We start from the raw sequence: 24,600 nt of genomic DNA, 5'->3' as shown, positions 1-24,600 counted from the left end.
GCTGGTGCGCGGTGCAACCTTGAATGTTGTCCCGGGCAGGTGGTAAAGGACTGCGACTTAGGACAGAGTAAGAAAATGTGTCATGTTGTGACGCGCTCTGTGTATTTGGAGATTCTTTTGTTAAAGGGCCAAAAACTGAAAGGGCCTTTTATACCACTATCAATAACTCCAATTGCTATTATCACCGAAACTATATTGTGTTGGTAAAATTGTGTTCTGGCTTCGTAAGCAGTAGCTATTTTATTTAACCTGCTGGTTTGATATTTCCGTGCAAATGGCATTTTAAACTACAAGCTTAAACTACAATTGCTACCATTATACAGGTCGTTATTACCATACATTTGTAAAAGCTTTTTAAAGCTCTTTAAATATATGCCCTATATAGATAAAAATGGTGGCTGTACAGTTTGGAAAGCTTTGCTATTTGTTTTGATATCCTACAAATGTTACTGTCCAATACAAAGAACTTCTGCTTTGCAATATATTCAAATTCAACGAATAATACAAAACATACTTTTGACTTGTTGTTGTAATTATAAAAAAAATCTATTTTTTTTTTTTCTTAAGCTTAACAGAGCAAATAGGAAAATTAAATTCAAGCTGCTTAATGTTTGGCCCTTGCGAGGGAGATAATAGTATTCCCAGTGCACAAATAATGGACTCCTGGTAGCAAGTCACAGGGTAATGGCAGAGTTTGTTTACAAGTAATCTTTTTATCTATCTTTCAAGGGCCAAGTATGGAGTAATTACAGTTTCCCTGCTTTCAGTGTTTAGCTCGAGTAATAACAAAAACCTTTAATTATTCATGATTAAAACAATAGCAAAAAAGTATGTTCAGCACAACAAGTCCTCTTTATTGAACTGCTGAACAATGGGCTATACTGTTCCTCTTTTTAGACATCAGCCAAGATGGCAATTGATAGGCAGGTCTTTAACACCATTATAAATTTATACCATGAGGGAGTATGGCAACACCTGTGCTTAAACAAATGTTTTATTCATTTCAGAAATAATTTTTATTGTGGGTTACATTTTAACCTCTCATACGCTTCTTACCATATAATTTTTTTTTTTTTTTTACATAGAACGGTTTTATTTTTAATTACAGGCATGCTATCAATGTGGAATTTTTTAAAACGACACAAGAAGAAATTCATCTTTGTTGGTGCAGTTGCAGGCGGTAAGTGCTATACAGTGTTATTTCTTATGGTGTGAAGTGTTTTTACTGTAACTTAAAATAGCACAGCAGTTGAGTTGAATCAGTTCTGTCATTCTGAGCACCTATTTTAATAGGGTGTAAAGGGTGGTTAAGTAGCAAAACAGTATAACTGTGCAGAATAGAACATTCTGTGTAGTTAATTTCTATGACAATGTACTGTGTTTCCCTTTTAGGTGTTTATCTACTGGGGAAGTATGCACAAAGAAAAATCAGAGAAATCCAAGAGAGAGAGGCTGCTGAATATATTGCTCAAGCACGACGACAGTATCATTTTGAGAGTAATCAAAGGACTTGCAATATGACAGGTTATTATGAGATATGTAGTGGTAAAAAATTAGTTTTTTAGTGTCTTGACTGAGACAACAAATGAAACATTTAATTTTAAAACACATATGGTTTTAGGCCTTGCTGTATACTGTTAGTACCAAAATTCATGAATTGTTACCATCTGATTGTATCAAAATTTGTCACACATCGGATTGACACAGTAATGCAGCCACATGCAATTCTAGGTTAGGTAATGACCTCTACATCCACTGCAATGTTACGCTTGCGTTCATGTGTAATTGTGTTGCTGAAATTCAGCAGGATTACTCCATATAAAGTTATTTCCATACAGTTACAGTTTAAAAAAACAACTTAAACACTCATAGTCCTATGGGTTTGTCTAACTTTACATAAACATCAAGTTTTTGTGGAGAAAAGGCACCAAAAAATAACAAGTAGATTCCTAGCAGAAGACAGTATCTTCCAGAAAAGTTGTGAAACCCTTTTACTGAAACAAGGGATATGCCTGTAAAAGTAACATTATTATACATTCATCTTAATATATGCATTATCAGGTACAAAAATTAAATACTTGTATGAAATGTTAGAAAACCACCCAAATTTCAATGCTGTATTTTACAAAAGCTAGTATATTTTTAAAAATGCAAATCTGTGCAAATCGTATTATGCAGTAAAAGCCTATGTCATTTTCCATCAAAAATACCTTTGTTTTGAGTAAAAGAAATGTACTTTTACTTGATGGTTGGTCACTGTCAGACCATTTTGTACCAACACACAAATAAAGACTGCACTTATGTTCTTTTTATGTTCTTAGTGTTATCGATGCTTCCAGCCCTGAGAGAGGGTTTAATGCAACAGCTCAACTCTGAGAGTTTAACCAGCCTTTTAAAAAACAAGTAAGGCAGTACAGCATGTCAGCTTGCATGTTTTGTCCTGTATGTAATGTAATCATTTTTTTAACTTGTGTTTGTATTATGATTGCAGACCCTCAAACAAGTTAGAAATATGGGAAGATTTAAAAATTATAAGTAAGTAATTTGTTTTTGCTTCTGTTTCATTTAAATCTGGGGGTACATGTTATGGCTTTATTAATGAATGTATAAGTTACAGTTGAATAGAAACAATATAATAAATTATAAGGATTTGATTAAAAATGATATTTTCCAGATTTTTAAACCATATGATATTAAAGCTTGGTGTTTGTTTTGGCTAAAACTAATAGGAATGCACAAAATTTAAATTAATTTTTAGGATTTGGTGTATCCCTTTTAAGTGGTTCTATCACCATGTGCTTTAAACTAATAATGCTACTACTTCTACACTGCTTTTAAATACAGCATAGATATTGACAGTGTTACAGTTGATCACGCACATTATGCACAATATTAGTATATTGTATGAGAGAAGACGTGTTACAGTGAAGCTTGAATGTTAAGTCCATGTTACAACTGAGCATCATTTTGAGAAATGTTAAAAATGTGGCCAAAAATATATTCCAGTGGTACATCTGTGTATATGCTTCACAAATTATTTCAGCTGCACTACTCAGAGAAAGTATGTGGTTTGTACCTATACCTAGATATAGTGTTTAATAAGCATAGTCATGAAAAATTAAGCTAATGCTGCAGTACCCCTGAACGATGAGTGTTAAACAGTTTTTCATATAAAAAAAGTTAACATTATAGGAATCAAACTTGCTCTTTTTGTAATATGAGTTTCCATAGTGTTTTATAGTGTTCTGTTAATATTCTGTTATTTTTTCAGGTTTCAGTAGAAGCATTGTAGCTGTTTACAGTACATGTATGCTTGTTGTTCTTCTTCGTGTTCAGTTAAACATTATTGGAGGATATATCTATCTCGACAATTCATCTCTGACAAAGAATGGCACTGTAAGTGATATTTTTTAGAATTTTAAAAGTAAAATCTCACTAGTTAACATATAAGGGTAATTTTCTGTTTTGGATGAGAAGTGTCTGACTAAGCTGTTCTCTACTGAGACAGGAAGGAGGCAGAGTTAACAATAAAATCCTAAACCTGGCACTTTAAAATACCGTATCATTTTAATCAAAGCAGCGGGTAGTCAAACTACTGTAATGTTAATTACAGTGAGCTTAAGTAAACTACAAATTGAAAAATATATATTAAACACAAGATAGCCCTGGGTATAGAACCATAAAATTTGACTTTGTAACTGGACAAAATAATTTGAAGAATTATGAAAACCTGTCAGTGTTGCTGGGAGCTGTTGTTTTGAGTTTCAGCTTGAAAACACATGGAAGAATAATAGTTGTCTAACCCTGCACCAGAATCCAATAAAAAGCACAGTTCCCAGCTAAATATGCAATTTGGCAGGTTAAGAGTACTGAGGCAAGGAATAGGGTATAAAACAATAGATATATAAATAAGTGTGTACAATATATCTGTGAGTTATATTACTAGAGGTTGCAAATGAGTTGTATTGTTAGAGATTATCGTTATTTGTATGAGTTCATGGTTTTAAGATTAAGAACTTTTTGTTTTGCTGTTGGCAGTAGACATAAGGTGACATTGGTTCAGTATGGTATATCTAACTGTTACATCTATGAGTCTATTACGTTTAGAAGCAAATGGAGGGTATTAGAAAAAGCAAAATGATTTGGTAGGATCTTTTTAAATTGTTCTGTACATGCCACTTAGCTGTCATGGTACATTTTTCATCTGGTTTCTTTTGTTTGTATTTTGAATTTTCTTCATAAATTTGGAATGTAAACAGGACTGGCATTTTACTTAACTTACACAGTTGAATATTCACAGTTTCTGTGCCAGTTTACACATCATCAAGTGACCCTTGTGTTAAATAAGTAAAGAAAAATAGGGACATACCGGTACATGTAATTTTTTTAAAGGGAATTCTTGGTTACATTAACCTTAATGTATAATAATGCTCAGCCCTTGTGTAAGATTTGAATGCAGCCAAGGGACAGTTTGCTTTCAGTAAACAATTTAAAAGAGATACCTGGTGGGTAGTTGCTATGTTTACATTTTTCTACAATGTAATATAAGAAACAATACTCTGGTATCCTTATTTTATTGCCACCCTGATATACAATGTGCTGTTAGTTCTTAGGGCACACCAATACATATTAGGAATCTTTCTCGTATGGTTTATCCTTTATATTATCTATTTCTATATATCTACTTCTGAACGTTCTAGTTTACCTTTTATTCTGAAGGTCAGGAAGCAGTTAGTAAGACATAGAAATAATAAAATATGAATAGGAGAGGCAGTGAATAAACAGATATCCACAAAAAATTAGAATTAACAATAATATGAAAGCCTGGGGTCAATGACCCTAACAACTAGTTGAACAAAGTTTTAGAATGGAGCAGTTACCATTTCAGGCTGGTGCATACTGTTACAGTATTTTTTTGACTTTCTTTTTTGCTTAGGCATTCTAAAGTACTGGATCTTAAACATGTACTTCCAATGCCCCTCGTCATGTTTGTTTTTTCCGTTGTAAACAAAGAGAAGCCATGATGAATCTTATCTTTAGAAGCTTAACTTTATTTAATAACTCTAATAGGTTTTCATTTGTCTTTTAAGACTCTTCAAGCATCCCCAGAGGTGCAACAACAATATCTATCCAGCATTCAACACCTCCTAGGAGATGGTATGATTTAATTTTACACTTGATAGCCTTCAGATAGCAGCCTGTAAAGCTATTACTCAAAAGCACAGAGATAACTCTGCCTATGAGCTTTGCAATTTTTCTCACCTTAGGTCTTTCAGAGCTAATAACTGTTGTGAAGCAAGCAGTCCAGGGGGTGCTAGGCAGGTAAGACCTGCTATGTGGCTTGTTTGTATTAATGCTATTATTAAGGGTCTGGGGGCTATAAAATGCTGGGTTCTTTTTACACACCTGTATGTTTGACAGTATGTAAGTAAGCTTTGTGACAGCACAAATGGATTTGTTGCGATTGATACAAATTGTAACATGTATATGTTTTTATACGCTAGTTACTGTTTTGTATAATTAATGAAGGAACTTTCTAGTGTACATTATAAAAAAAAATTAATGGTTTCCCTCCCTCCTCTCCTTTCCCACCACACCCTGATCCTCCACTCTCTTGATAGAATGTCTTTTCATCAGCTGTTTTTTACTATATTGTTTTAGGAGTTAGTACCAGCAGAGAATTTCAACAGCTACTGCTTTCAATAGCAATTACCTACCTCACAAAATTTGACCCCCACCCTTTTTGTTTTTTTTGTTACCCTAAATACCATGCCCATTTTACAAAATGTGGCAAGTTATGTAAAGTTTGAACACATTTTTGGGGTCTTGTTTTACATGCTATTACAGTTTTACTATGTGTGTTATGTAGGAGGGTAAGTGACATCCACCGCTCCTATGTCAGGCACATGCACATAGTAAGGGAGTAGGAGAGATCTCATTATTTGCATGCACGCCAACCAACATGGCTATGCCCACACTGGGAGCTCCCTCCTGGTGCGGATACCCCAGCGCTGGAGGGAGGAGTTATTTTTTTTGCAAAAGCTATTGTTTCCCCCAACCAGAGTGGGGGCTCTATTAGGTGCAACTCTGGTGGAGGAAACAATATAGAGGTGATAGGTGCCCTTTAAAGAATAAGTAAACCTTTTTTTTTTCTTCAGGAAAATTACTCTAAACAGCCTCCAGAATTACCTATATTTGTCCCTGCATTCAGTCTGACCAGGCTCCTGAGTTAGAAGTTGAAATCTCCTGTTTGTTTCCTTTCCTTCCTTGTGCAGAGTGAAGCCCCACCCCACCTCCTGTTCAGTTTCGTCTTCAGAAAAAAAAAAAACCTGCTCACACACAGACTGGCTCCTGCTGCCTCCAGGCATGCTCAGAAGGCTCTCCACTTTGATTACAGTAGTCGAAGCAATGAGGGAAATGAACAGGAAGTGGGGGCGGGGCTTCACTCTGTACAAGGAAGCAAAGGAAACGAGCAGGAGATTTCAACTTCTAACTCGGGAGCCAGGTCAGACTGAATGCAGGGACAAAAGTAGGTAATTCTGTAGGCTGTTTTACTGATTCTTTAAGATGCAAGTCGAAGTTCCCCCAAGAGACCTGTTTATCTCATTAGTTACAATTGTTGAGTATTCTAGGCTCTCTGCCAAAGGCCTATGGACAGTTGGGAGGTATGTGATTACAGTTATAAATAACGCTAAACCACTAAAAATGTTTTGGAAAGTTGCTTAGAATTATATTATCTTTATGCAAAAAAAAAGGGGTTTTTAGTAGCATCAAATTTAACAGAGAGAGTAAATTTAGTTTTAATTTAGACATATAGCTGTTATCAGTAGCTGTAAATCAGTTAATTGGCAGGCAAAGTGTCAAAAGGGGACACAAGTTAGATGTGACTTGTATAAATAAAAGAAAGCTTAAGTACTTTGTTTACCTTTTCTTTTTTAAAATTACTTTTTTACAAGCTTTTCTCTGAAGCACTGCTTCTCACTCACTGAGCTGGAACAAAAGATAAAAGAAATCCGCAGCCTTGTAGAGAAGAAAAAAGGCAGCTTAAATGGGGAGGAGTCAGACAGCAAGTCAAAGCTATGTCAGTATTTAATGCCTGATGAAGAGAATCCACTGACCACACAGGTATATATTGTCATTCTTTAAAGAGGTAGTTCACCTTCAGGTTAATTTTTAGTATGTTATAGAATGCCCTGTTCAAAGCAACTTTTCAACTAGACTTCTTTTTTGACTCTTCCCAGCTTGGGGGTCATTACTTTTTATTACTTATCTTTTTATTTACGCCTTACTCTTTTAATATTCCTGTCTCTCTTTAAGCCACTGTCTGGTTGCTAGGATAAAATGGATCCTAGGCAAACCAGATACGCTCCTGAAATTCCAAACCGGAGAACTGCTGAACAAAAAGCTAAATATTTCAAAAACAAATAAAAAATGAAGATCAATTGCAAATTGTCTCGGAATAGCATTCTCAACATCAGGGGTACCCAGAGTTTGTCACCCTGTGATCTACTCTTGCCACCTGGCCTTCACCATGAGATCTACTAATAAAAATAGCATGACGTCTATCATTTATAAAACCAAGGACACACATACATGCTAGCTTTTATCAGCCAGTGAATGGACAGAGCTCTCTCTTTTACTCCCATGCTTCTTCCTGTTACAGTTAGAGCTGCATTATTTCCTGCCAGGTGATCTCTGAGGAGCACACAGGCAACATTGAAATGGTTTCTCAAACTAAAAAATGTAAAAGGGAAATATTTACTGACTTATGACAGTTTGGCATAATAGATTCACTAATAAATGTAAAAATTAAGTGTTCATTTAGTATTTAGGTATAGTTTTCCTTTAAGGGAGTTTTAAATATGGGCAGAGAACTACGTAAACATAGTAACATAGTAAGTTAGGTTAAAGACACAAGTCTTTAACCTTAATGCCTATATATAACCTGCCTAACTACTAGTTGATCCAGAAGAAGGCAAAAAAAGAAAAAACCCATTTGAAGCCTTTCTAATTTGCCACAGAAGGGGAGAAAAATCTCTTTCCATAAAATGACTAGATATGCAGACATCACAGATCATTCTTTGTAATACTCTCCTCACTCATGCTGAACTGAATTAATTTACTTCCTTCACTTTATATATGGTGTCCTTTCACAGTAATTCTCTAAGCAATTGTCTGTAGCAATATTTTTTGTTAGCAATTGCAGTTTTTAAAATGTTCTCTAATTTTAATATGGTTCAGCTTTAGTTTGGTATGTGTCCAGTTCTTTTGTGAAGGATTAGGTACTTGGATCTATCTGAAAATTATGGGTTAGGTACTCTCCGAAAAATTTAATTCTATTTAGTCTCTGCTGTGCGGATTATTCAATGACTGATAATGAATTTTTTCTGCATATCAGTACTGATGGCTTTCCACCTATATCTTTTTTTTTTTTCTTCTTTCACCCTTTTCTTATATTTGGTTGTACTATTTCTCTTTGTATCTCCCATAAGGGTTTTCCAGGTCTAGCATCTTATAATTTGTAGATTTTTTTTTCTTTAGTTTTTCCTTAAAATATAATCCCTAAAAAAAAAATTTTTTAAATGTCCTGTATTATCATTTTAAAGGTAGTCATCTTTTTCTGTGCAGCACATTCTGGCTTTAAAATGTACATAAAAGAGATACAAATACGTAATGAAGGCTTATTTACTAACACTAGGTTAATTTGCACTAGTGCATGAAACCCATAACAACCAATCCGCTAGATCTGCTGCAGGTGAATCGTTGCATTAGGTTCCTCCACTGAGGTGATTTGACAATGTTAGTAAATAAGTCCTTCTGTTATTGAGATTGTGCAGAACTATTAGAAATAACATTTTCCTTAAATTATCACCAGGCCTATGGACTAACGGAAAAAGATGTTTTAACAATCAGGCTGCTTAATGAAACCAGGGATATGCTTGAAAGGTAAGGAGGTTCAGACCTTTTCTGAATTGCTCATTGAACAATATAATGTAACTAGATATAACCCCAATTTACATTTTCATGCTGTCAACTGCAGTGCATTTCATAGATTTTACACCTAGTTTTCCAGCATTTAAAGGAATTGTTCAGTGTCAAAATGAAAGTTATTTAAGCAAAAATGTAATCTATAAAGGCTGGAGAGGGCAGAACACTACTTCCTGCTCTACAGCCAACTCTACAGTAACCAATCAGTGACTTGAGGGGGGCCATATGGGACATAACTTTTCAGTTAGTTTGCTTTAGAATCTGACCTGCATGCTCACAAATAACTGAACAGTTATGTCCAATGTGCCCCCTTAAAGAATAAGTAAACTTTTTTTTTCTATCAGTAAAATTACTCTAAACAGCCTCCAGAATTATCTACCTTTGTCCCAGCATTGAGAGTGGCCTGGCTCCTCAGTTAGAAGTTGATTGTTTCCTTTGCTTCCTTGTGCAGAGTGAAGTCCCGCCCCCACTTCCTGTTCAGGTCTCTCATCCAAAAAAAAAACCCTGCTAATGCACAGACTGGCTCCTGCTGCCTCCAGGCATGCGCAGAATGCTCTTTACTTCAACTACAGTAGTCGATGTAATGAGAGACCTGAACAGGAAGTTGGGGCGGGGCTTCACTCTGCACAAGGAAGCAAAGGAAACAATCAACTTCTAACTGAGGAGCCAGGTCACTCTCAATGCTGGGGCAAAGGTAGGTAATTCTGGAGGCTGTTTAGAGTAATTTTACTGAAAAAAGGTTTACTTATTCTTTAAAGTCACTAACTAAGAGGTTAGAAAGCAGTGTTCTGGCTGTTACATTAGACATTCGCTCACTCCACTTTTGCCTAACTGACTATATTTAAAAAATGTTTTGTTTTAACTATATAACAAATATTTTTTATTTTGCGCAGTCTATCTATTTTACCCAGTTTAATTTTTGCACTGAACTGTTCCTTAACATCAAAATGTTTAGGAATCCACAAAGAAATAAATACTTTCTTAAAATACCATTTAATGAGGAACTGTCACCCTAAGATCTAATTCCAAAGGCTTTTCTATTGCATTAGTCAAGCGAAATAAGCTTAAGTTACACTATATAACATTTTGAAATTGTTTTCCTTCTGTCTTTGAGTTCACAATTTTTTCATAAACAGTGTTGTTAAGGCAAGGTTTGTATCATTCCAAAATCGTGTGTATGCGCAAGAATAGGGGACCTGATGTCCGTGCATGAGCTTACACAATTATAGACATTGAGTAGAAAGGGGGGTGTGAGAATTGCAGTGACTTTTATGAAGTGCTGAATGGAAAGTTATGGTGATTACTGTGCCTGAGGCATTGCGATGGGGGTGGCAATACATGATTCACATTTCAGATTTCTAAAAATATTTATGTGTGGATGAAACAGCGAAAGGAAGAAATGCCCTTTACTGCATGTCTGCCACCAAAGTACCAAAAGTTAGCAAATACACAAAAGCAAGCAAATGTGGCAAAAACAGACCTGTTTACCCAGAGTCACTGCTACACGTCACTACATGTCACTACATGTCACTACAGTGTGTGTTTTAAGTAGCATGTTTTCTATAGATTACAGCGAAAAGCAGGGACAAACTGATTAAATGTAATGAGTTGTAAGGCTAATGACAAAGAAGTGTTTTGACCACTGATGTATTCAGGTTTTAAATAAAGTAGTTTTCAAAAGGTCTGTGTGCTATAAAGATTATTGAAAAGAGCTTTAAAGATTATTTTATTTAATTAATGCATGCTCTTAGGGATAAAGTTGAATTTGTTTCCCATTGCAGTGATCAAGGGCAGCATCTGCTGATCTCTGCAGCTTCATAGCATAGTTAAAAAAATCATTGTCAGGAATACTGTACTTAGTTAATCCATAAACCTAGCTGTATACCCCAGTTCCACTGGTTTAGAGCCTCACCTCCAAATAGTCAGTAAAAGTATCTAATTTGAGTACTCTTTATTCTAATTTAAATTCTAAATATATTATATATTTTTGATCAAGCTATAAAATTCTTGACTTATAGAAACTGAATTTCCAGGTCACTTTGATATGTACATGCATAATCAAAGTGAAATCCTGACATGAATAATTTACTTGTGACGGCATGCTGGTACTGTTGTTTCTCCTTCTAAAATGTAGATGGTTAAAGGAGAAGGAAAGGTAAAAACTAAGTAAGCTTTATCAGAAAAGTTTTGTAAATACAGCCATAAGCACTCACAGAAACACTGCACTGAGTTCTCTGTCAAAAGATACACGATTTGATGTCTCTTTGTTTCGTGTGCCAGAGACACACAGCTCTCTCCTCTGTCTCTCCTCTCCTGCTCCCCCCTCCCTAAAGAATGCTAAGAACTCACTCCCCCCCCTTAGGAATGTGGATCTGAGCCAATCAGCAGGAAGCTTCCTTATAGTCTTACTAACTGAGCATGTACACCAGTCTTGGTGCAGGAATGAGGCATTTTAGTAATTTTCTTTATAGAGCTCAGCTTTTTTCCTATGAGGCTTCTGATCATCTGAACAGGAGAAATAGGCACTATTGAGAAAACTGAAGGTATGCCTGCAGCTTGAGATTAACTCTTTATTATCCTTTCCCTCTCCTTTAAGCTTGCTTATGCATGCATGATCAGGCATTGTAGACATTTTCAGCCAAACAAGTTGGCAATTTTTTTGAAAATTTCAACCTGCGGGATTATACTGACTGATTTAAATGTCAGTGCAGTGTGTTATTGCTAATTGATTAGACATTGACTGTTAATGCTAGCTTTATTTGAAAACTGGTACATTTTTCAAGGGCTGTTTACAGTTTGCTTTGGTACCCCGGGGTCCAAAAATTAAAACAAATGTTTATGTCCTTCAAGACTCAAAGAGCTTTAACTCTTTCCCTGCCAAGCACATAGCTCCTACGTGCTGGCATAAAAAGATGTAAAGCGCCAAGCACATAGGAGCTACATTTTCTTTATCCTGCGCTCACTACTTAATCCGAGTGCAGAGAACTAGCGCAAGGTAAAGAACCCCCTAGAGAACGAGCAGAGGGGGGGTTACTAGTGGCCCCTGGGGCGCGATCGCCCTGGAGCCCCATGGGAAAAGCCTGACATGTGGATTCTACGTGTCAGGCTTCTGCTGCGCTCCCCCCTCACTTCCTGTGTCGCCCACACACTGGACCCGGATGCAGCTGCTGTGCCTGCTTTTCTCCTGTCTCCCTCCTGCGATCTTCAGCTTCTAGACCGAGATTAGTGCCAGATACACACACAAACACACACTTATTACACTAATGCACACTTATTCTTACACTTATACACACACACTTACATTGCACACAAAACACATTTTGCCATGTGTACACACACTAATGTAATTTTGTAATTTTTTTTTTTATTATTGCATCGGTTTTTTTCTTGCCTGAAAAAAATGTTTTATTTCCATTGCGGATAGCGTATTCACTAACCCCACTGCGCAATACCTTTTGTGTATTATTTTGGTGTTTTTATTACATTTTCTGTGATTTTGGTGCGTTTTTAGTCATTTTATTGCATTTTTAGCCATTTTATTGCATTTTCAGTTATGCATAGTTGTTGTTCGCTTGACTTTGTCTGAAAAACTAATTTGTCCAAGCCAAAATACTCAACCTGTGATTCTGACTGCAGATATTTTATGGATTTTAGCAATTTTATTGCATTTCACATTGTTCTTTGTTACTTGTCTTTGCACATGGACGTTTTGTCTGCTGTATTTCAATTTGGGTGCCTCTATACACCACATAGTTTGGTAAATCTATGCATATAGGACATCAAACTGTTCAGTAGACCCCTGGCATTCATATTTTTGGTGTTTTATGTTGGTACGTTATGCAATGTGGGGTACATAATGGGGCAAAATGCAAGCTTTGTGACGATTTTCAGAAACCGTTCTGTTTAGCATAGCTTTGTAGTTTGGTAGTTTGCAGTAGAAAGATGTATTTACCCATTTTTGTTTTGTCAGAATGTGTATTTTTGGAAAATATATGGTTTTCTAGGGTCTCCATACTGTTAGGGGGTCTTATGGCACATAATACACATACCGGGTGCAAAAACTGCACAAGCTGGAGCGTCATTTATGAAAATTCATATGCCCTATTTTAATTTGGGTGCCGCTGTACTCCGCATAGTTTGGTAAATCTATTCATATAGGGCATCAAACTGTTCAGCGGACCCCTGGTGTTACTATTTGGGGGGATTTGCCTTTGTATGCAAGAAATTGTGTGAGATAAATGCGGCAAATTGCAACATTTTTAGGCGATTTTCTGAAATGTCATAGAAACCACTAATTTTAGGAAAGCTTTGCAGATTGGTACTTTGGTGTAGAAAGGACTCTTTATCCATGTTGAATTTGTCAGATTGTGGTTTTCAGAGGTCACCCTACATTTCTGCAGTTTCTATCCCACATAAAACTGCCATGTGGTTATGAATTAGGTAATTAGGTAGCCATGAAATTAGTATGCACAAGGTATAATTTGGGGTCTCTAAGTGCCATGTACTTTGATAAACCTATGTACAGTGGGCAGCAAACTGTTCAGTAGACCTCTGGGGTTCATATTTAGGGTGTTTTATCTTGGTACCTAATGACCTATAGAAAATAAGATGCTGCATATTAGAAGTTTTGAGGTGATTTTTGGAAATGTCATAAAAATTGGCAAACTTAGGAAAGCTTTGCGGCTTGGTACTTTGGAGTAGAAAGACATGGGTACCCATTTTAGATTTCGGGAAATGTGTACTTTCCAAAAATATATGACTTTCTGGGGTGAGTGTACTTTTTACTAGCTTTATCCTGCATAAAATGATGTAAATGTGTTGATTTTGCAGAAGCTGAAATGACAGATCATATGGGGGTATGTTCACATTGGGGCCCCTACATGCCACATACTTAGGTAAACCTATACATATTGGGCATCAAACCGTTCAGTGGACCCTTGGCATTCATATTTAGGGTGTTTTCTCTTGGTACCTAATGATATGTAGGAGATAAGATACTATAGACTGGAAGCTTTGAAGCGATTTTTAAGAAATTTCACAAATTTTGATAAAAACCAATAATTTTAGGAAAGCATTACAACTTGGTAGTTTGGAGTAGACAGGCAGTTCTATGTATTCTGGATTGCCCAGAATCTTTTCTTTCTAAAAATGTATAATTTTCTGGGATAAACCTTCTGTTAGTGGAATTTTTGGCCTTGAAATCTAAAGTAAGCAGCTTTCTGAAGCAATGCTTTGGAAATTTGGTAGTGTACTGCTGGGAGTTTTTGACCTATACAAGTGAGAAATCTCCATAAAACTATATATATTTGGTATTGGCGCGTTCAGGAGACATGGGACTTTCCAAATCAGTTGTATTTTCATGCATAAAATAATTTTTGTTTCTGGTGTATGTGTTTATATTATGGAAAATACTATTTATTTTCCTCTTAAGACATTTAGAAGCCTATATCTTGTTACAGAATTGGAATTACACGAAAACTCCTCCATATTTTGAAAGCTTAGGTTGTCTTGAAAAAAACGATATATAGTTTTCCTGAGTAAACTAAAAGTCCCCCCGAGGAAAGGCCCCTAAAGTGAAACAGTGCAAAATGTTCAAAAACTGTCTGGCAGTAGAAGTTCCACTTTGTCCAAAATGGCTGGCAGTGAAAGGGTTAAAGGATGCCTGCAGTGAGGCCAGTGTAGTATATTGAAACCATTCTCCTCTTATTTCCAGCAAGGCGTGTTAAACTAAAAAATATTTAGATTTTTACTGTATTGTTTTTCTTAAGCTATTTTTTGTTTTTTTGCAGTGAAGATTTTAAAACAGTACTGAATTCATGTTTGAGCCGTGGTTTTGGGCGACTTCTAGACAGCACTGCAGAATTTTTCCGACCAACTGACCGGGAAATGAACCAAGATAATACACTGCACAGGTAAAACTGTTGGAGCAGATTAACTAGAAAATAATTGTTACAGAATGGAATAGAACTTTGTCAATTTAAATTGAAAAATATAACCCCATTGTTATTGTTATTGGTCATCAGAAGTGATTGAAAGTAAGTAGAACATGAATGACTGTATCCTTTTTGAGTGATAAATATCCAGAAATAAAATTTAGCTAGGTGTAGCACTGTATTATAATTGATAGAGCATTTCTCCTTTAATTTTCTTTTTTTGCCTCCAGCATCAGCCTTCCACTGGCCAAAATTATTCCTATTATAAATGGACAGATCCACTCCATATGTAGTGAAATGCCCAATCACTTTGTTCAGGTAAAAAAAAAAATAACTTATATGAATATTGCTATTTTTTTCTGTTAATTGTTAAGTTATTACGACTTCACCTTATTTGATAAATAATGTGTATATGACCTCAAATCAGGTGTAGAAACATCACCAGCATGCACTCAACGGACTCCAGGACAGCGGTTGTAGAATTTCAAAAAGCTTTATCCAAAGATCCAGATCTGACGCGTTTCGTGTTTGGTCACAGGTATTCATAGGTACAAAGTCAGTAGTGAACTGATACAGTTTTATAAAGAATGTTGAGATGACTTCAGGAGTGATGTCACTTCCTATTTTCCTTATCACATTTTAATAAAGTTTCTTTGTATTATAAAAACAACAAGAACAAATGAATAAAGCAATGAATTACACAAATCTCATTTCTTCTATCCACCTTAGTGTTATCTTTAGGTTACATTATTTGCTCTCTACAGGAGAAAAAAAAGGGGGGGGAAGTAAAATGAGAAAAAAGAAAAAAGGGGAAGTAAAATGGGAAAAAAGGGTGAAGTAAAATGAGAAAAAAGAAAAAAGGGTGAAGTAAAATAAGAAAAAAGGGGAAGTAAAATGAGAAAAAAGAAAATGTGATAAGGAAAATAGGAAGTGACATCAGGAGTGATGTAATCTCCACATGCTTTTTAAACCTGTATCAGTTCACTACTAACTTTGTACCTATGAATACGCATGGCAACACATGAAACGCGTCAGGTCTGGATCTTTGGATAAAGCTTTTTGAAGTTTTACAACCACTGTGCTGGAGTCCGTTGAGTGCATACCATTGATGTTTCTACACCTGATTTGAGGTTGTGTTTTCCCTTGCTGCGGGTCTGGGGCATTGCACCCGGGCCACTGAGAGGAAGTGGTGAGTGTATATCTAACCGTTCACAACTGTATGTAGTATAATAATTGCACTAACATGAAGACTGAATATCTACAGAGCGAGAGGTTTGGGGCATAAGCACCCGGACCTGTAGTCTAATTTGGTGAGCGTTTGGCTTGTTATAAGAAACCATTAAATTTAAGCTTAAGTTTATAGTTCAGAACTACACAAGTATATAAATGATTAGGAACGACTGGGAGCCTCCAGACAAACAGAGTGAAATAATGTGTATACACAATAGTGTTTTGAACATGCCAATCAAAACATGTTTGCCTGTATTCAGTCTTTTCCCATGTATTTAAATCAGAAACAAGGTGCTTATTGGAAGTAGCTGCAGGTGGACAAAGGCAAAAGACAAAGGGAAACTATGGTGAATGGGAATTTTCTTAAACTGGGTCAGTACTGACAGGCAGCTTGTGTTCTGAGCAGAGAGGAGTAGGAGTGGTCCAGCCAGTCTTGACTGACATCTAAAGTTCAAACCCCACTTGCACATCTTTCCTATCTAATAGAAAACCTTGAAAAGACTTTGAAGAATATCTAAATATTCAACCCAGTGTCCCCTTACACTGTTTGACACTTTCCGTCTCACTCACCTGAGTCACTAACAAACACATAGCACATTATTTCTTCGTTATGAGAAAAACATGAAAGAAGCCACATATCACTTGATTTTTATTTGTTGAGCAGCAGCATTGAGTTATTTGGCACAAAAGCTCAGTAATTTGAAACGCATGCCAAGTGAGCTGGCAGGTGATGTGAGAGTTGTAGTCAAACAATAACTTTAGGGCATCCACTTGCACATTCCCATAAAATTACAATTCGCCTTTTGTATAACTTATAAATAAATGTTATAGGAACAATAACTTGTGCTACTGTTTGTGCAGTAACATTGTAGTCATTATTTATGTGTACACAAGCTAATCAGTAACAAAAAATATGCCAATTTCTTAAGAATACATGGACTGGTGTGAGGCAGGATTACAATCCATTGTAATTCACTAGAAATTATTTCTTTTTTTTTTGTTTCCAAGATGGCACGCACCAAAGCCTAACCTGCCCCCTTGGCTGCAGGCAGATATATGTGTGAGTGCACGCGTGCCTCTGCTAGCACTGACGCACAAGCTTCCCCCCCACGACCACTGGGTCTGTGACTTCTTTAGTTCTTCTTTATGCCACTGAATTATAGTGTTTGTGTAAAGGTTTCCGTAGAACATGTGCAGGTAAACAAAGGTCCTGAAAGGAGCATAACTCTGTGATTGTCAAACCTCTTTCCTTATTCTATCATGATTCTTTAAGCTCCAGCATAGTGCCAAGAGATTGGTAATTGCTAATGTGGTGCCTCTTTAAAAAGGTATCTCATTCTCTGGCTGAAAACTAGGCCTGTATAAAATATAACCTAAATGAGTAGCAGAAACTTAGACTTTAGAATGGCAGTGGATGTGATCTACTGCTAAAGCATTTGATACATTACCACACAGGTTAATAAATAAATATCTAATAATAATATGGCCTAAAACATTATTGTAATATGAATTTGCTGAAGGATAGATTACAAAGAGTGGTGATAAATGGAATATTTTCTAATTGGACCAGTTTTGTTAGTGTAGTACCACAAAGGTCTGTCCTTGGCCCTTTGTTTTTAAGTTGTTCATTAATGACCTAGAAGCAGGCAGTACTGTATCTGTTTTGCTGATGATATTAATATTGCAAAACTAACTTTGATGCTGAATTCTGTTACTTTGACAAGCAGTTTGACTAAACTAGAGAACTGGGCAGAAATCTGGCCAATGAAGTTAAATGTTGATAGATGTAAGGTCATTTACTTTCTTAGAAATTACATAAATACACTAAATGATATGTTGTGTGCATCATTATTTTAAAAGGATTTGGAGATTTTTGTGGATAACCAGCAGTGTAAGCAATGTCACTCAGTGCCTACTAAGGCAAATAAAGTACAGTATTGCATAAAAAGGGTATTCATTTGAAGGATGAAAACATAATTTTATAGGTCTTTACCTTGAATATGCAATGCAGTTTTGGCTCTAGTCCTAAAAGATATTACTGATCTGAACAGAGTACAGAGACATCCAACTAGACTATAAAAGGAATGGAAGAATTAAACTATGAGGAAAGACTTAGGTTGGGGCTGTTTTCTCTGTAGAAAAGGACCTTGCAAGGAAACAGATTAGATTTTACAAGTATATTAGAGGACATTATAGACAGATAGTGTGGGGTGGATATCTTTCTCCAGTAGAAAGATCGAAGAACAGCTACCACTTTAGACTTTAGGACATGAACTTTAATTTGAAGCAGAGTAGGTGGTTCTTTATGGTGAGGGAAGTGAGGTTACAGAATGCCCTGTCAGATGATGATGTGATGACAGATTTTGTTATTGCCTTTAAGAGTTCCTTGGATGACTTCTTGAACAGGCATAATTGTAACAGGCCTTTTTGACCCATACACCATAATATGGTATATTTATCAGGCAAGAGAACTTAGAGGTCAGGGATAGAATTTTCTAGTAATTTTAATCAGTAAATAGCACAAGATTTGTGCAATTTAAAGCCATAATTTCAAGAGTTAGTGCCGCCACTAACTGACAGGGTTTAACCAGAGCATCCCACAGATAGTCCATGTGTAGCCAAGCCACAGATAGGCTGATATACTGCAGTCCTTGATGTTATTGTTTCTCCAGGTTTTTGAGAAAGATTGTTCCGCTCTTTTAAGGGGGATTGAAATTTCTGTGGATTTCACAACTCATTCTGTCTATTGCTTCCTCTTTCTAAGTGTCCCAAAAACTGCACTGCTCAAAAAAAAAAAAGGGAACACAAAAATAAGACATCCTAGATCTGAATGAATGAAATATTCTTATTAAATACTTCATTCTTTGCATAGTAGAATGTGCTGACAACAAAATCACACAAAAATTATCAATGGAAATCGAATTTATCAACCCCTGGATTTGGAGTCACACTCAAAATTAAAGTGGAAAAAACACTACAGGCTGATTCAACTTTGATGTAATGTCCTTAAAACAAGTCAAAATGAGGCTCAGTAGTGTGTGTGGCCTCCACGTGACTGTATGATCTCCCTATAATGCCTGGGCATGCTCCTGATGAGGTGGTGGATGGTCTCCTGAGGGATCTCCTCCCAGACCTGGACTAAAGCATCCACCAACTCCAGTCTGTGGTGCAATGTGGTGTTGGTGGATGGAGCGAGACATGATGTCCCAGATGTGCTCAATTGGATTCAGGTCTGGGGAACGGGCGGGCCAGTTCATGGCATCAATGCCTTCATCTTGCAGGAACTGCTGACACACTCCAGCCACATGAGGTCTAGCATTGTATTGCATTAGGAGGAACCCAGGGCCAACCGCACCAGCATATGGTCTCACAAGGGGTCTGAGGATCTCATCTCTGTACCTATTGGCAGTCAGGCTACCTCTGGCGAGCACATGGAGGGCTGTGCGGCCCCCCAAAGAAATGCCACCCCACACTGTAAGGTTCCTGACCGCCGACTGTAAATTTAGTAATCCAAAGGGAGACCTGGCAGGACCAAGACGTATACGGGGACAAGAACGACACAACTCCAATGTTCAAACTTGTCCAATTTATTGTTAAGTGATCATCACTTTTATAACCTTCGTTGCACACGTAACTATATAAGGGTGTGTTATAGCAAATAAGAAAAAGACTATTATTGCTTCAAAGATGGCCTTCAAGGATGGCTAATGCGGGACAGGAATTTTAAGGAGGACACAAGGAGTATAACATGCGTCAGTGCATAGATAAGATTAAGTTGTTTCTCAAGGCTTATATTCATAAGGTGCAAGCTGTGCAAGAGTACTATTTGGGAAAAACAACTATTATGGGATGTTCAAACCTTGCTGTTTGCTGTTACAAAATGGAGTTACATTTATAAAATGGAGTATGATATGCTAAGCATCAAAGTGTATCAAAGTATCAAAATACATGCATATATGAATATATGATTATATGAATATGAGAATATAGGATATTATATCAAACCTTACACACACCATAACTGACCCACTGCCAAACCGGTCATGCTGGAGGATGTTGCAAGCAGCAGAACATTCTCCACGGCGTCTCCAGACTCTGTCACGTCTGTCACATGTGCTCAGTGTGAACCTGCTTTCATCTGTGAAGAGCACAGGGCGCCAGTGGCGAATTTGCCAATCTTGGTGTTCTCTGACAAATGCCAAATGTCCTCCATGGTGTTGGGCTGTAAGCACAACCCCCACCTGTGGACGTTGGGCCCTCATACCACCCTCATGGAGCCTGTTTCTGACTGTTTGAGCAGACACATGCACATTTTTGGCCTGCTCGAGATCATTTTGCAGGGCTCTGGCACTGCTCCTCCTGTTCCTCCTTGCACAAAGACGGAGGTAGCGGTCCTGCTGTTGGGTTGTTGCCCTCTTACGGCCTCCTTCACGTCTCCTGATGTACTGCAGTGTCTCCTGGTAGCACCTCCATGCTGTGGGCACTACACTGACAGACACAGCAAACCTTCTTGCCACAGCCTGCATTCATGTGCCATCCTGGATGAGCTGCACTACCTGAGCCATTTGTGTGGGTTGTAGACTCCGTCTAATGCTACCACTAGAGTGAAAGCACCGCCAGCATTCAAAAGTGACCAAAAAATCAGCCAGAAAGCATAGGAACTGAGAAGTGGTCTGTGGTCACCACCCTGCAGAATTATCCTTTATTGGGGATGGTCTTGCTTATTGCCTATAATTTCCACCTGTTGTCTATTCCATTTGCACAACAGCATGTGAAATTGATTGTCAGTCAGTGTTGCTACCTAAGTGGACAGTTTGATTTCACAGAAGTGTGATTGACTTGGATTTACATTGTGTTGTTTAAGTGTTCCCTTTATTTTTTTGAGCAGTGTATATAGCCACTCATAAGCCCCTTAGAAAATACTCCTGAAATCTACTGACTTTCTTCACCCCTCCCCTCAGAAGGAGGATGCTATCTCATCCCTTTGTTTGATAACCTTTCTGGCTGCATGTGTGAAGATGCACAGTATGGTGGAGCTCCCATATTGAAAGGGGTTAGGTTCAGCAGACCGTATGATGCCAGTGCCTCTAAGGGCTATAACAAGATTACTATCCAAATTACAGAATAATTTAGCCCTGTATATCTTGTAACACATGGCACTGAATTACCCACAGTAAATCATGTTATACGTACAAGATACACGGTGATCGCATACAAGCCCATGACAATAATATCCAAGGCTATAATGGTCTTATGATCATTATCAGTTTAGTATAGGTATATACAATTTATATTTCTATATAATATAGGTCTCTGTAGGTGATACACATGCACTGGGTGTATTTGGAAGGGTTGAGGGTTTGTTTTTTTTTTAACCCATTTTAACTAATGTCTGTTTGTGGAGTGGTAGAGTTTTAACTGCCTGCTCTGACCACAGCCAGAAGCTAGACTTTAAGAGACAAATTTTCATTATTTTTTTTAAGCTAGAAACTAGAGAGATCTCTACACTAGAGATGTATCCCATCCCAGATTTAGGGTGAGAATCACCTGTCTCTGTATTTTCTCTTTATATAGTGTTCAAAGCTTATTTCAACTGTTAATAAGCATATTTTTAATTTGTAGGACCTTCTCCTAATGGAACAGGTGAAGAACTTTGCAGCCAATGTATATGAAGCTTTCAGCACACCACAACAGCTGGAGAAGTAGCAGCTACTGAAACAAATACAGACTTACAAGAAATCTCTCCAAAATTAAGTGGAGCATCAATGTTTACAGACTGTGTGTCACATTCCTCTTAATTCTAGTAATTAATATAAATTTAGGTTTACTAGATGGATCATTGGCCTCCTATGAAAGCAGCAGTAAGGTTCCTTGTAGAAGACTTGTACTTAATTCCAGTGCTGCTGGTGGAGTAGTACTTCCCATCTCATTAAGTTTATTTGATAATACAGCAAACATGAGCATATGCATGCATTGGAATCATTTAACAGTGCAGTCATACAGCGAAATGCAGTTTTTCTCATAAATTATATATTTTTTGTTTTGACCGAACATCTAGGATTGCTTTTAAAACGATAACCAAAAAATAAATGTATACAGTTTATTAAAATGTCAGATACACTATTTAATCTTCGTTTTCCCTTATGCACGGTTCCATATATAAATAATGCTACAAGGCAGTAGGTGTGAATGAGACTGATAAATATAAACAGTATGAATAGAAAGTTAATAAGAAGTCACAGTAAGTATACAGTTGTAGCCTCACAGAGCAATAGGCTTTTTTTGTCTGACAGTGAGTGGCCCCATTTAAAAAGTGGAAAGTGGAGAATGAAGACCTGTTAAAAGGATTAATGCAAAGCTTGTGCTGGTACTATATAAAAAATAATAATGATGATGATGGATAGGACAGTCTATAACATCAGAAATTAATTTAAAGGTGAACTACCTCTTTTAGAAATAACCAGACTCAGTAGCCATATATTTTTAGACCTTAAAGGGGACCTGTCACCCAGACATAAAAAGCTGTATGATAAAAGTCCTTTTCAAATTTAAACCCAAATTCCTTTTTTATTAACACACCCATATCTATTATAAAGGCATTTAAAAATCCCAGCTGTCAATTATATATTGCCGATGATTAGCCTTCAATTTCCATTCAGCACTCACTTTCCCCCTTTCTCTTCACCATCTAAATGTGTAGCCAGTGCATTGCCATGGGCATTAGGTCTCCCATTCTGGTACATAAACAAGATTTTGGAATGATACAGAGGGGTTGTTCACCTTTGTACAACCTACACGGGGGGCGTCGTCGCAGCAGACTTAACTCCTATTGGTTTTGTCTCCAGTTCGTCTGACACTGCTTCCTGTGTCTGTGAATCTAACATAACAGTGTGTTAGCTTTGTGATATGCAGAGTGCCTATGCCACTGCAAGGAAGAAATTAACAAATGGTCTTTTAATTTATGTAACTGGTTAAAGTGCACAAGCAATCAACTAATTGGTCCAATAGGAAAAGTAAGAGCAAAGCCTGGACATGATGATGTAAGTATGTAGGAAGTTCTCAGTGTGTCGGGTTCAAAATAGGCCACTCCCATCCCTTCAGAAAACTAATCAGAGAGACAGAAGGACTGATTTAACAGGCATAAACACCCTAAGAGCATTGTTGGTGCTTTAATAAGATTTGGACATTAAAGTTGATCAACCCCTTTAATTGCTTACAAAATGGCATCTGCCTGCTTGCTGTAATTGTGTAATTCCAAGAATGAATTTTTATTATTATATTATTTATATAGCATAAATGAAGTGTATTTGGCTTTGCAAATACGATGGAAAAGAATTTGTGGAATTATTTTTTACGGCGACAGGTCCCCTTTAAGATTGTTAAAGCAATCAAGTTACACTTCCTGATTTGATAAGTTTAGGCTGATCTCATTAGTGCACTAAAAAGTATTAACTATTCCTTAGAAATTAATTTGCTTGGGTACAAGTAATTCACTAATGGTTAAAACATGCAATTTTAATTTCTTCTGTTGTTTTCTAGGTAATTTAATAGTGTAGGTTTTCAAGCTGTACACTGCACATCTCTCTGTACAGCCTCTTGTAGATATCTTTTATCAATAAGTTGGCCACCAAACCTCTGTATTTCAATAAACTGTTTTTAAATGAATACAGTCATGAGAAACATGCTTTTTTTAAAAAATGTTTGCAAATCTTTTTTTTTTTTTTTTTTTTTTTAATAGAAAACAGATTTTTTTGTATTTAATTTTGAAATTTCCCAGGTGCCCAAAGCCATTTGACTTGTGTTCTGGTAAGTTGGAGTGATATATCACCTCCTCCCTTTCCCTCCCAGGAGCCAATCAGCAGAACAACGGGCAGGTAACAAGATGGCTCCTTGACAGCTCTGCTAAAGGATTCAGCTGCCTGAACTGATAATGCCTTCATGGGCTAATAGCACTGTTGGTACTGCTGTGAATTTCAGCAAGTCAGTACTGCCTTCCAGTAATTTCTCTGCCAGCTAAAATACACTGTGGAAAATCTTCCCTATGTGCCATTAGCCCCAGTAAGCTTGTACGGTAAAGGAGATATAGACATATGCACAGACGCGATATTGGTTGCCTCGTCAATCCACCATACATGCACCGTATATTGTACAAAACCTTGTTTCGTACAATAATATCGGTGTGTGTTTGTTCAGCTTTACCCTTCCAAAAAGCAGTTTCTAGAAGGTTGCAGAAGATTTCAGCATTGCAGATCAGACCAATTTTAGAAATTGTTTGCATTGTTAAAGGTGCTCACTTGTGGTAGACTTGAGAATAGCACCCAAGCACGAGAAACCCAGTTTAGTTATTGTGCTACTTGTGGCACTTGTTAACAGTACACTGAGAAGGAGAAACAATAGCTTATTTGTAAAAAGTTCTAATGTGTGTGTTCTGAAAGCTCAGACTCAGGCA

General features: G+C 36.9%; 1 protein-coding gene across 4 annotated transcripts; it reads left to right on the top strand.

The window, feature by feature from the left end:
* The first annotated feature begins 50 nt into the window (after nucleotides 1-50).
* pex3 (peroxisomal biogenesis factor 3) lies at nucleotides 51-23,816 on the top strand. 4 transcript variants are annotated; one of them, NM_001045566.1, is given in 13 exon segments: nucleotides 51-67; nucleotides 1,109-1,180; nucleotides 1,393-1,524; nucleotides 2,322-2,403; nucleotides 2,492-2,535; nucleotides 3,272-3,396; nucleotides 5,091-5,157; nucleotides 5,268-5,322; nucleotides 6,957-7,125; nucleotides 8,876-8,946; nucleotides 14,778-14,900; nucleotides 15,152-15,239; nucleotides 21,774-22,471. In NM_001045566.1, coding segments are annotated over 12 exon segments (1,110 nt in total). In that variant the 5' UTR covers nucleotides 51-67; nucleotides 1,109-1,110; the 3' UTR covers nucleotides 21,858-22,471.
* Nucleotides 23,817-24,600: the final 784 nt, after the last annotated feature.

Source organism: Xenopus tropicalis, chromosome 5 (genome assembly GCF_000004195.4).
Source record: "Xenopus tropicalis strain Nigerian chromosome 5, UCB_Xtro_10.0, whole genome shotgun sequence".
Lineage (NCBI taxonomy): Eukaryota > Metazoa > Chordata > Amphibia > Anura > Pipidae > Xenopus > Xenopus tropicalis.
The sequence above is the reverse complement of the archived record's forward strand: the minus strand, read 5'-3'. Positions and strand labels throughout refer to the sequence as shown.

Excerpts from the sequence above, each read along its gene's own strand:
- pex3 (XM_018093928.2), top strand. The coding sequence starts at position 1,111 with ATGCTATCAATGTGGAATTTTTTAAAACGACACAAGAAGAAATTCATC. Across the intron at positions 1,181-1,392 it reads TGTTGGTGCAGTTGCAGGCG|GTGTTTATCTACTGGGGAAG; the intron begins GTAAGTGCTATA and ends TTTCCCTTTTAG. Across the intron at positions 7,126-8,875 it reads AGAATCCACTGACCACACAG|GCCTATGGACTAACGGAAAA; the intron begins GTATATATTGTC and ends AATTATCACCAG.